This window comes from Anas platyrhynchos, chromosome 7 (genome assembly GCF_047663525.1).
Source record: "Anas platyrhynchos isolate ZD024472 breed Pekin duck chromosome 7, IASCAAS_PekinDuck_T2T, whole genome shotgun sequence".
Classification (NCBI taxonomy): domain Eukaryota; kingdom Metazoa; phylum Chordata; class Aves; order Anseriformes; family Anatidae; genus Anas; species Anas platyrhynchos.
The window spans coordinates 32,148,063-32,161,511 of NC_092593.1; the positions used below are offsets into that span (position 1 = coordinate 32,148,063).

A 13,449-nucleotide genomic window follows, 5' to 3' on the forward strand; every position below is an offset into this window, starting at 1 on the left:
CAATCCCCACTGTCAAGGGCAAATATGAATGATTAACATCAACTTAATCTGTGTGTGTGTGTGTGTGTGTGAATGCTTGGGGGGAAGGGAACAGGTAAGGGGTAGAGTTTCTCTTAAAACTACTAATGATTTTTTTCACCTAGCAAGTCTTTTCCATTAGTTTTACTTAAAATACCAGTTTTCACTTCCCAAAGCTTGTGGGCCTGATCCTCACTTGCATTAATTCTCCTCATGCCACTCCAGTGAGGGAAAGCAGCCTTTAAGAGGGGATGTCAATTAAATTGTAATACAAGTGAAAGATTTGGTTTGAAGCGAAGACCTTAATATCTGTCCAGGTCAAATTGTCATGATGAGTTCTAAATACTCATCTAGATCAGACCGATACTAAAAATAAGTGGAAAACCATAGCGATGAACACCACAAAACCCCAGTCATGGATCTAAATTTTGAGCAGAGCTCATCATTTACGAGGGATGGAGCCTCTGAGGTGGAGAACTTGAGGAAAATCAGGCTGTGCTGATCACCTCGAGTGCTGCAGTATAAGGGGGAGAGCCCCGAGTCAGTGCCAGAGGCTTTGCCTGTTGTAGGCCCGCAAGATGGTGGTGGTGGGAGCGGGCCTGGGTGAGGAGGTGCTGTTACACAGGGTGGGGTGACGGGCTCCCTGCACCTTCTGGCGTTTCTTGACAGCTTTCTTCCTTCCATTTTCCCTTCCAGGTGAACGCCCCTTCCACTGTAACCAATGTGGAGCTTCTTTTACCCAGAAGGGGAACCTGCTGAGGCACATCAAGTTGCACTCTGGGGAGAAACCGTTCAAATGTCCCTTCTGCAGCTATGCCTGCCGACGGAGGGACGCCCTCACAGGACACCTCAGGACGCACTCCGGTGAGCCCACCGTGTCATTTCTATCCTGTCGTTTCCTTTCTTGTCACTGTTGAAGGTTGTGAAAATAACTGTGTGTTCCTGGTGGCTCTGTACCTGCCTCTTCACAGAGCGTAGCTCTGAACTTTGGAAAAGCCTCGATGTGAATCAGTGAAGTTGTGGTTCGGCCACACCTCGCCTTTTGTGTAACTGAGCTCTGCTGATGCTATCGCATTTCCCTTTGAACGTCTCCTTGGGTGTATCCAGACTTGGCTGGCAGATTGCTCTGACACTGGGCCCCAAAGTGGCTGTGAAATTCCAGAGATCTCTGAGAATGAATTTGTGCTTTTGGAAGCCTGCTCTGCAGTTTGTACCCGTTTCTTCATCTAATAAATGCCATATGCTGGTAGAGTTCATACTTGTTCATCTTTCAAAATCCTCCTAATTGCATTTTTGGTTCGGTTATTTCTCGCTGTGAAGTCCTAATTCATGGCAGGCACAGCACTTACCCGAGAGCAGAAGGTGGGGAAGAGAGACTGGGTTTTCCTTGCCATGGGTCTCCTTGGTATAGTTTTTTGATGGGATCTAAAAAAATACCTGTCACATAATTGCATGTTAGTAGACACGTTGATAGCCCTGATGGTCAGGATCTGGGGTGTTTCTGGTCTCTGTATGCTACCCCAAGGTGGGCTGCATTCTGTCTGCTTACTCATTTGTGTAGGACTTGAGTAAGATCTTAGCTTGCTGTGTTTTTTTTTCCTAGGATGTTCAACTTTTTATGTCCAGACCATTAATAGGGGACTATGTTTTTCATTGTTGAATGAGCAGAGATAATTGGACTGGTTAGAAGTGACAGGATTATAGATGAACTTTTTTTTTAAAGGTGTTAGCAAATGTGTGACTACTGAAACACGGTGGTTGAACTGCAGCTGCAGGCAGAAACTCTGCATGTGAAAATGTCATTGTGGAGCTTCCTGACTCTTTATACACATTTCTTCTAAGGGTCAGCCTCACTTCTGTGGAGCTTTCTGTTTTACGAGCATTAGGTTGGTTTTAGGATCCAGAGTTGCCTTTACATTTCTGAGAAACATAAAGCATAAGCTAGTAAATTTCTCCAGGTAGACTTCTTCTCCAGGTAGGCTTCAGAGTATACAGGAGGCTGCATTATTGCAAACCTCCTTCTGACGGAAAACATGAACGTGAGTGCAAGCATGGGACTCGGCTGAAAGAGCATTGCCTGAGAGCTGTCAGCTGAGAGGATTTGATCTGAAAGTCAGAAGGGAAGATGTCTCTGTGGAACAGTGAGTTGTAATTTTCACACATCTGACCATAACTGTAGTTTCAACTTGAAATTTAGTAAAAAAGAGAACACGATAAAAATATTCACAATTAAATTAAAAAGGGAATCGTGACATAAAATAACCCACATTACAAGACACGAACGTTGTGGTTGAAGATTGTTTTCATATTATGAATATAGATTTTTTGTTACCTAGATACAGCCATTGATAGCAATTTTTCACTCTTCCTGTGTGAAAAGTGCATGGCTAATCTTTCTGCTTTTTGCATGAGGATGAAACACAGTTAAGGTGTGGGATTTTCAGAAGGCATCTAAGCTGCTTTGGCATACAAGTCCCCCTGGAGCTCCTTCCCTAACTGATGTAGTTGTGTTCACTTGTTGATTTTTATGTTTTATTTCAATGGAGAGAGAGTCATCGCTCTAAGTTAGAACTGTTTTGAGCAGAAGCCCAGGAGGATTTCAGCTCCCACAGTACTCTCCAAGACAATTCTCAGCATATCACTCGCAGATGAAGAGTTAAAAACCTCGGATATTACCCCCAAACCTACAGCCACCTATACAAAGCTGAAATACCAGACCAATGTGAGCATGGACGCTAAGGTGTCTGCCCATCCCTGACATGTAGATTGGTTAGTTTTATGCCCACATCTGTCAACCTGCTTCATGGAGATGTGTAGATGTTCCCTAGGGATTTATACTATTTCTTATCAGTGTACTATGGAAGCACTTTCTGCTTTAATAAAACACACATCAGGGTCTGGCAGGTAAATCTTGAAGACCAGAGCAAAATGTAGTAAACTTGATCGAATGTGTACATCTGCTATTTCTGACCAGAATAGAGGATATCAGGTAGAAACACTATTAAAAGGGTGAGAACTGTTTTGAAATATGAGACTTCAATCCAGTTTTAATCTGGTACATTTATGTCTGAATTGAGGTGAGTCTGAATATGTTTTTATATGTATAAAAGGAAAGCTCTTTAGATCAGATACTTAGCTAATATAGATTGTAATTACATCTCCCAAGCAAGGCAAGTAGCGTTATTTTGCACTAGCTGAGAATCTGGCACATGATTACATAAATGCAAGACTAATTCATTTTTTGTTGTATGTCCCTTTCCATTTTGAGAGTGCTATTAATAAAATAAAAAATCAAGAATTTTAAGCTGCTCGTCCTTTATGTAAGGCAGAGTATGCAAGAAAGGAATCGAAGAATTTATCTTTTTTTCTGCCAGCTAGTTTGATCTGTGAATTTGAAAGCACTTTGTTTGTGTCACCACTTAGTCAGTTACACCCTCTCAGTACTGCCAGTTAGTCAATTTTTCCTCTGCTTAGTGCAGAGTTTTCATACAGTGAGACAGGGAAGGTGAAAAACTAAGGAAATGTAATTGTGGAGAGAAATTAGCAGAAACATCTTGGAGAGATTTGAAATAGTTGAAACTACTATTAGCTTACGAAAAAAAAATAATTTGACAGCTTTTTCTTTTTCTTTTTTTTTTTTTTTGCTATAGAGGGATTTTTTGCTCATGCTGTTTAATACTATTTCCTACTTATTTCAGGTGTTTCTAACCATCACAATCTACATTTTGCCTACCTTTGTCATACAGAATAGTATCTTTCTATGTAAGTGTTCCCAGGATGAGTGGTTAGCAAAATATTACTTTGCATCTGTAATGCTGCTGCTGTTTAACCCTAAATAATTAAGGACTTATCTTGCAGTTATTTACTCCTGCGATTATTTACCTTTTACTGACATATGCAGTTCTGATGAACTTTGTGTCTATATTTTCCTCCCACATGCAGCTTCTTTGATTTCAGCAATATAATGATGCCTTCAGGACGTCAGCGGGATAATGCCTGGGGAGAGATTCATGCACAGAATTACACTAAGAGTGGGCTTGAGCCTGGAGGTACTGACAGGAATTTCAGATGTTGTTTTCAGAATTAACTCTGTAGCTCCACAACACAGACGATATTGGAGAGGTGCTTGAGTGGGCTTCCAGGACGTGAGCCAAAGGACAGGCTGTAGAGGGCAGGGGCAAAAGCTGGTGACCCCTTTGAGCAGGGTGTGTGTGACCAGACAGCAGGCATTGGCTTCACCTTGCCTCACGTCTGTTCTTTTAGATAAATATCCAGACAAAGCCACTGTCCTGATGGAAGTCACAAAATGCCTGCCGTCTCACTCTGAGACGTGCCTATACCCTCCATCATCTCTAGAACTGCGCGACTGAACGACGGCAGATAGAACACAAATGAGACAAATTCTGCTGTAGGCAACTAAGGAACAAAATATAAATTTTAAGGAGGACAGTTGTTCTGATGGATGGATCTGATGGTTAAAGCACCTAGATGTTGACCTCTGTGCTTTGAAAGATGTGATGTGCAACCTGATGTTCTTTTATCCTGAAAAGCCAGGCATCCTCAGGTGGACACGTACAATTATCAATTACATTTTGACATGAATTTCTCGTGTCTAAAATGGAGCCAAGTCAGCCTTTCCCTCCTAATGCTATTGTAAACAGAGACGCTTTGATAGTTATGAAAAAAGTCAAGGCTGCAATGATGAGCAAACCAGAAAAGCCCATTGAAAACATTAGTGCATTAGTTTTCAGAGCAGGGCTTGGGCAGTAAGCAGTAAATGAAGGATACGATCACTTGCTAAGGGGAAAACAAAACACGGAATAGGTTTTCATGAAGTGGGATGCATCCATCCATCCTTTGCAATAAGCAAGGGTGGTCCTGTGGGCAAATTATTTTGTGGTTTTTTTTGTAATTAAAAGACCGTGTCTCATCATGCATACACAGACAGGCCAAATGAAGCCTTCTCAGGCATCCTTAATTCTGGAACTTCCTGATTTTTCTGTCTTTATCTTGGCAACCTCAATCACATTCCCTTACTGTGGGAGTGTGTAAGTGTTATTCATATATGAAAGCAGTTTTACTGTTTATTTTTTCCTAAAAACTGGGTAGTCAGATCATTATTTTTTTTCCTGTCACAAAAGCTTTTCCTCACAATACATTTTAAAATTTTCTTCCAAGCTACTTCTTCCCTGTCTAGAAAATGATTTTTCCCTTTTCTGCTTGTAAAAAATATTTGCTTTCTCTTCCCTCTCTTCTTCCTGCGTTGCTGCTGCACTTCGTTACTGCCCAGCTCTTCAGTAGCACTGAACTAATGGTATCACTTTATTTGCAAAAGAAAAGCAGTGAAGCATTTGTTTTGAAAAGCAAAGCTTAGGCAAAAACTCCCAAAAGCACAATCTTAGGAGACTATGTACAGTGCACAAGACGTGTCTAATTAAAAAGGTAAATGCCCTGTATACGGAAAGGTAATTGAGTAACTCCTTTTTATATTTCTTGTTTTGCAGTTCTCATCTATAAGGGCTTGCTTCTCAGCTCCTTGTGTTGTAGCAAGCCACGTGAGGTGTCCTGTATGTCTGCAATTGCATGGCTTGTGTCAGCAGATCCTTTTCTTAGGGAATTGGAGCACTGATATTCGTGCATGTGGCTGCTTAGAGGCAGAAGGAACCTGGTTCCTAATTATTATGAAGCGCCTGACTCAACAGATGTTTAGGAGAGACATCCCACCCATGCTTGTCTCAGTCCAGCTAAAGAATCGGATGAACAAGCACAGTGCTGAAAAGCTGTTGTGCTTGAGGCACTGCCTGGCAAAAGCCAGTGAGAATTACTGAAAGAGTGGCAAAGGTGGCTATTGAGAATTGTAAAAAGTCTATGTTTAAAATTGCTTTTTTCATCTTAAAAAGACTTGTATCACTATTAACACCTCCGCTCTCAAAAGACCCAGGTAAAGTCAGTATCTATTCTGTAACCATATTTTTGATGATGAGAACATCATAATTACAACAGTCTTGGGACCTGAAATTCTCATTATACTCTGAGCTGGACTGACTCAAGCACATCATGAATGGGGAAAAAATTTAAATGTGATCAAGAAGGACACTATCTGAAAAATGAAACAAGTATGTGAAGGGGTGGAGGCGATATTTTGCATACAAATCCCAGTTGTGCAAATAGGCTAGCAAACAGCATCTTTGCTTAGATGTGATGAGCCAGTGGGCATTTGTTCTGTTGATCCAATACTTAGAGCTCTATTTAATCAGGCAGAGCTGCTCTTCCTCTCAGGTTTACTTACACTGCTTCAGTTAAACTCGGTGGAATTAATCTCGTCACAAAATCATTTGGTTATTTTCTTATCAGACTCCACATTCTGAAGTGCTTTTAGCATGTGGACAGTACTGAAGCAGCTCTGCTTTCTCATTAAAGCCTCCAGTACCTAGAGGCCTTCAGTCCGTGTTGTAGTCTCTGAAGTCTGCAATATTCTGCTTTCCATGTTGTTTATATGTGCAACACTGGAAGGTGAGAAGATCAAAATACATAGAAGGGTAGGAGTTTGGTATGCAAGGTCTTTCATCCCCTAGGCATCCTCCTTTGAAGCTTAATCTTCTGCAGAACCAACTTGTATCCCATGCATCACTACATCTGAAGCTGGTCCTTGAAGTGGGGGGCTCATTTTCACCTCCAGAGTACTACTTGGACCAGTATCAGTATAAGTTATATGAAAAGATCATCCTTTATGTGCTCAGAATTATCGTAGTGTAGAAGCTTGGCCATGGTAAGCCCTTTCTACAGAGCATAATTATCAATGAGAAACTCTCTTTGATTTCAAGATGCTGTAAGATCATCACGCTCTTTCAAGAAAAAGTACATTTGGACTTTGTGTTCAGGAGGAACTACTAAAAAGATAAGGTTCCACCCAAAGCAAGAAACGTTCACTTTTTGCTAGTCAGACCTTTAAAAGTCTTGAAATTCCATAAAGATTCCCTCTTATCTGCAGCAGTTATGAATCAATCTTTGACTGTTCAACCCAAGAGATCTGTTTCCTGCAGATAAGACGGAGAAATAGGAGAAGTGGTCATGGTAAGCAAAGGTGAACGTGCTATATACCAGCATCACGAATCTCTCTTAGCAATGGGTATCAGCTTTTTCTCCTTTTTCTTTTTTTTTTTTTCCCCAGGGTGTGCAATTGAGATGACAGGGGAACAGATGCTGTACAGCTCCCTGCTTCTTCCGTGTGTAAGCAGGGGATGCCCTGTTCCTGTAGTGCTTTGGGGCTGCTTGTAAAGTGACTGGATAAAGAAAGGCTCACCCCCCTACACCAGTACCGGGGGGATATTCTCATTCCACATGTCAGTTCACAGTAAGATTACTAGATGCTAAGATTTGTTGTATCTGTGGGATGAGTCTTGTGCCTCCTGGCATATCTTGGTGGAGCATGGCCATGATAGGTCTCTGCCACCTGCAGGTTTCCCAGCAAGCCCTCCTTTTTTCAGCAGAGAGAAAGTCTGGAGAGAAGTTTCCCTGTCTCGTCCTGTCACTGATCAAGTTTCCTCTCCTTAATGAGCCAGGGTTGCAGAGTTGTACATGTGGTGTCAGGACCTGTAAGTCTCTGGCCCCTTAGCAAGGAAGAGTTACTGTCAAGGTAGGAGATCCTGCACCCCAAATTGGAGAAGAAAATGGAGTATTAATGTCCCCAGGGCTTCAGGTTCACCATGAGGGAAAGTTCCTAGGGCAGGTTTCTGTTCTGCAGTGTGACAGGATGCTCACAAGGAGGAGACTGCATGTCCTTTGCCCTTTTTTTCAGACTTCCTGAACCTTCTATCAGCATATTCAGAAGGTCAGACAACACCACGGTACTTGGGGGTTTCAAGGTCCTTGTTTAGACATCTTCAGCACAGTGTAAGATTCGCGTGGCATCATCCCTCATTAATTTCAGTTTGTTCCTTCTTCATGTGTAGCACCAGTGCCAAGATGCAAGTGTGTGTTTGGTACAGGACTGCTGATGTCCAGTTTTCTGCCTGTTTTCTGTCTCCCCTCCGTGCTAGCAGTTCATATCCTTCTAGAGGGACAGGCCAGCTTTTGTGTGCTCCAGAGAGAAAATGGACGCTTCTCCACTGCTGAGTGATGCCAATCTTTATATCAGTCATCTTGAATTGCAGCAACAAATGCAATGGTGACTTTCTCTTTCCTCTAGGCATTGATTGTGCCACAACACCATGTGGGATTTCACTAGCACCAAAAAGGCAGATGAACATGATAAGGCTTCTGCTTACAGAGCAGCAGCGCTAAGCAGCGCGCCTAACCTGTTCTTTAAACATCCAGGGAGGCTGTGTTTCTATTGCCTCCCTAGGGAGACAATTCCACTTCCCATCTGCTTTTTATAGCTATGACTCTCATCCTTATACTTAACCCAAACTATCCTTTCTTCTGCTGCAGATTATTGCTCTGGCTAACACCGTCTTCTGTGACTGAGTAATTCCTGTATTCAGTTTATACTGTGACAGCATTTATAGTCTACAGTCATCTGTCCAATATTGATTCTGTTCTAGACTGTCTTTATTTTTCTAATTCTCTCATCTTTTTTATTACTAATTTTGATTTTATTTTTTTTTGCTACTCATTTGTGAGGGACCTAAATTGTGAAGTCATTTTCCTCTTGGGGAAACAAAGATGAGTACAGATGCAGACCCCTTAACCTCATCTCTGCCTCAGTTGCCTATCAGTGAAATCAAAATACGAGAACTTCTCAACCTGGTCGTGATGGGGAGAGGGCAGGATGCACGAGAGATTACAAGGCTCAGGCATATTGCTGCAATGAAGGTCATGTAAGTACATAGCAGAGTACTCCAGCGCTGCTGGCGCCCCTGCTGCATAGCATTGCGTATTATCTCCTTAGTTTTACGTATCCTTTGTTCAATAGTGAAATGAGATAATTACAAAGTGGAAGGAATAATAACTTTGTATTGTTACCGTAACCACTGAGGTATTATACCCTGATACCTGCGTGATTATCTTAGACACAATAGTAAGGTGATTATTAATAATACTAAAGGACTTACTACTTAGCCTGCAATTTTTGCGTCTTGTTTCCTTTATGAACCCTATCTGTTTCATCAGCCCAAAGCCTGTGTGAAGTGGGTATGTGTTGTTGCCTCGCTTTTCAATGATGGGAAAATGAAATAGGAAAAAGCCCTAGGAGACCCAATTTGCAAAATCAGGTATCTAAGCACTGAGGTAGCTTAATTTAGATTACTTGTCTTTCTGCACCAGCACTGCTATGGACAGGCTGTCAGGTGAGGGTCTAATAGCTGAGATGTTTAAAGATAGGTAGTCCCTTAGTTCTTCTAAGCTCAATCTCCAGGGGCCTCTTTTGGGCCTTGTTTTCCCTGTCAGCAGGGATTACTACACAAATCCTACATTTGTAGGCTCTGATTGGCAAAACTGGAATTGAAGGTGCAGCTGTAAACGCAGGCATTGCACAGCCAGCCTCCAGACCTCCTCTGGGAGCTGGGTGTCTCATGGCACTGCAATACCCTTGAGGGACATGGCGCAGTGAATCAGGAGTCCACCTGCTCCAGAAGCAGCCTTCTGAGGTTGTTTTTGCAGAACAGGAGGACCAAGGGGTGACAGAGCTTTCTCGTGCACTTGAGAACACGGTTTTTGACTTGACGAAGCCACATCGCAGCAAAACCAAGACCAACCGCTGCTTGCACGTACTCTGTTTGAGCAGCAAAATACCACAGCAGCCCTAAGGAGGAAAAACCTATTTTTCTTTCCCCTGAGAAAACTATTTTCAGGGGTGAGAAGCTTTTGCATTTTGCCTCTGAGGAAAGGAAATGTAGCATTTGGAAGTGGCCTTTGTCAGTTCTCGAAGGAGCTTGTGAAACCCTCCAGCTTAAGAAAGTTGGAGCTTGGAACCACGGACTGGTTTGAGGCCATCTTTCATTGCTATCTCAGATTTTTTATGGGGCAATGTAAAATGGAAAACTGCCACCAACATTTAGAAAATATATGAGTGCTTCAAGGTGTAAGAGATTTTTTTTTTTTTTTTTGCCATCTGGAAAGGAAGCCAAAAGAAACTGAAGGGGAAAAAAAAAACAAACGTGGTTAACACTGTACCACGGCAGAGCTGCAGAGAGCTGCTACTGCTGTATTCTTCTGAGCTCTCAGCAACCTGTAATTATGAATTGGCTTACAGCTAAGATATTGATGGATATCACTCAAGAAGGAAAATGAGAATGTCTACTTTTTTTTATAGTGAACCTGTACTGAACTCTGAGTGACTCTCCTCCTATTTATAACCCTGTATGAAGTTCAAGGAAACTTGTCCTGGAGGTTTCCCATGAGAGGGAACTGTGTTTTTACCTGACTAAAGCTCTCTGGATATTTTCCCATTTTTTATTTGATCTAAGTGTGAACTTTCTCCACCCTCTGCCCCTCCTTCTTTGCTGGAGTAGTTAGCGAGGCTGATTACAGCGAGGATTACACAAGAGATGCCAGTTGCACACATGTTTTGCATAACTGTGCTGTGTTGATTTCAGACAGGGTGCCCCAAGTTCCCTCCTTGCTTTGTAACAGAGAGACAAGATCTCTATCTTCATTCCTGAAGCTGGAGAAATGCTGCCGAGGCCCTGCCTATTGAAACTTTGACAAAGAGCACCTGGCTGGGACACTCCCCGGCCGCACAGTTATCTGTGTGCTCACAAGCTCTTGCTTTTGGGAAAGCCTCTGCTTTAACGTTGTTCCTTCTGTTCATGTTAAATCTGCAAGAGTAGCCGTACATCTGTGCTGTGAGTTGGTGGGGCAGTGTTATTCAGGAGGCTTTTTGGTGTCAGGCCACAGATTGCCTCAGGATGCTGCTGTCCCAAGACTCCTCATGCCCAGGGAGCCAGTATGACGGCCGGGGCAGCGTGCTCCTCACACGTGCTCTGAGGGCCTGTGGTGAGGATCCTGGCTGGGGATTTAAGAGAAGCTCAGTGCCTAGTGCTGGTTTTGGGGCCAGTTCACCTCAGCCATGGTTTGTAAAAGCCCTGAGGTCTGCTTGTTTTCTGTCAGATTCAGGGGCTGCCTGTGCCTTCTGACAGGCCTCAGACACGCGGGACAGAGCTGCTCCCGCAGGTGGGCAGGGCCTGGGCTGTTTAAGGGCTAGAAAATAAACCACGTATCAAGGACCTGCTGCTGAGAAGTGACGGTGAGATTTTTGTGAGGAAAAGCGACACGGGCCACAGGCTGTCTCTCACTTGGATACCCTTCATCTGCATGCGCTTTGCTCGTCTCCTTGGAGACAGTGGCTCGTCTGAGAGCAGCTCGCCTTGGCGAGGAGAGGCCTGGCGTCTCAGGTCTGGGGGGCGAAGCTGTGCTGCTGAGCTCTCCAGAGGCTGTGCAGGCATCATTTGGTAACAGTGTAAGCGGTTCTGTGTGAGGTTATCGAGTGAGCATCTGTCCCCAGTAGCTCTCTGGGGACACGGCGCGAATCCCTGGTGTGAAAGCCTCGAGGAGAGTCCAGCAACCTCGGTCCCTCAGCAACCAGAAATGTTTGTGAAATTTCTCCCTTCCCTTTTCCTTCTTCCAAAGAGCTGAGTCAGCTGGACTGGCACGTCTGGAACTCGGTGGCACTGCGAGCGGGCGGCCTGCCAGCTGCATTACACACCGCATCCACAGGAACACGTCACTCCCCCCCCCCCTTCTCTTTTTTTTTTTTTTTCCTTTGTAATCTCCACCCTCTCCCTTTTTTTATTTTTCCTTGTTGATCCGTGTAGGTGAGTCAGAGAAACCTGCTCATCCACAACCTGTTCCTTCTTGCCAAATCCTGGAGCAGCACTCCCAGTTCTTGTTAGGTGTCAGGAATAGGTTATGAAAACAAAAGCTGATATAGGCAGTGCGCTGGGTATAGAGCACATACTGTAAATGAAAATTAAATGCACAGTAAATGTGCCACTTAATGCGTTCCTAATAGAGTGATGTCTTTTGTAGGAGGCACTTTATTCTGTGATTCATTTATAAGATTAGTTTTCTTCCTATAAAACACCAGGATGGAACAGGGAAATGATTTGAGGCATAAGTAAGAGCACATTTAGGGAGAACGGCATCTCAGCTGCACTGGATTTTAAAACAACAGGAGAGTGGAAAATTCCAGCAAGAAAATAGGTTGTACACAAATGTGCTTTTGAAAGAAATGGCAGTGCTTTGATACCAGTTGTAGCTGTAGTAATCTGAAGGAACTCCGCTGATATTGGCAGAATTCCTCCGAGTGTACATTATTGATGTGTTTCTAACCCCAGGAATTAAAAAAAGGAAAAAAAAAAAAAAAAGATGAATCTGGATCCTCCAGGTCACAGAGGCTTATAAATGAGAAGCGTGCAAGGTGCTAAATTGCCCTTTTTATTCACCTGGAGACCCTTACTTCATGAGTGGGGGGGGAGGGAGAAAACATGCAAGCTAACCTTTCCCTTTGGTCAACCGACTCCAGGAGGTGGAAGCTGAAGGAAGGTAGTGTCATATCTGACTTGGAGAGGAACTGCAGGTGTTGGTAACGCTGTAGAGTCAGATCTGTATCAATATCCATAGCTACGTTACCACTGAGCAGTTCCAAAGGATGGATTTTTGGCATGTTTTGTTGGAATGAAGCTGCTCAAATTCAAAGAATAGATCATCCACCAGAAAAAGTGCTTCGTTTGACTTTTATGTGCCACAGTAAAATGTCCACGGTAGCTATATTGTGAAAAATGTATCCATTATGTTCATGTCATTAGTCTTCTGCAAACGATGAGTTTGTCCCAAGGGCTAATGAGGAGCCAACTTCAAGAGACTGCAAGTGCAGATTTGGTTCAGATGCATGAGATTTCTGCCTTCATCAGCGTAAACTCCAGGATGAATTTGAGCTGGCTGGCATGCAGTTGCTGGGACAGGATTGCACAGTTGGGAAAGAGACAGGAAAGGACCGCTTTGTGTCAGGTAATCTGTAACAGTTAATTCTCAGAGTTCAAGCCTGAGACAAAAAGACAGGAAGGCTTACTGCCCGACCACATTCTGCAGAGGACAAACCTAGAATACAGGCGAAAAAGGGACTTGCCAAAGACATTCAAGATATCAGTGCTGCAGATGGGAATGAACCCAGATGTCCTAAATTCCCAGTCCCTGACTCTGTTACAAGGCTCTCCACACACCAAGGAAAAAATAGTAGATGTAAGAAAATGAGAAAATTTTTTCTTCCAGGTATTGTGCAATAAGAAGTTTTATAGCCTTTCATTCTTGTTTCAGATTTCTTAGAGAAATTGCTTGTTTTGAATAGTGTAGTGGAGCCGTCAGTATGATTTTTTTTCCTTTCATCAAAGAATGCAATTAAATGTATTCAGAGTTTCCTAAACTCCCTGTTTTTACAGGAAACCTTTTTAAAGCATTTCTGGATGTTTAGAGAGCTGTGTCTTGTGTTTTCCA

General features: G+C 43.1%; 1 protein-coding gene across 26 annotated transcripts in view; it reads left to right on the plus strand.

Annotated features, from left to right (window-relative positions):
• The window catches only part of IKZF2 (IKAROS family zinc finger 2), a 116,051-nt gene that overhangs the window by 68,010 nt on the left and 34,592 nt on the right, over positions 1-13,449 (plus strand). For all 26 annotated transcript variants that reach the window (XM_072041287.1, XM_072041286.1, XM_027461130.3 and 23 more), the window contains one exon: positions 715-882. In XM_072041287.1, coding sequence (XP_071897388.1) covers positions 715-882 — 168 coding nt within the window. The remainder of the gene's footprint in view (positions 1-714; positions 883-13,449) is intronic.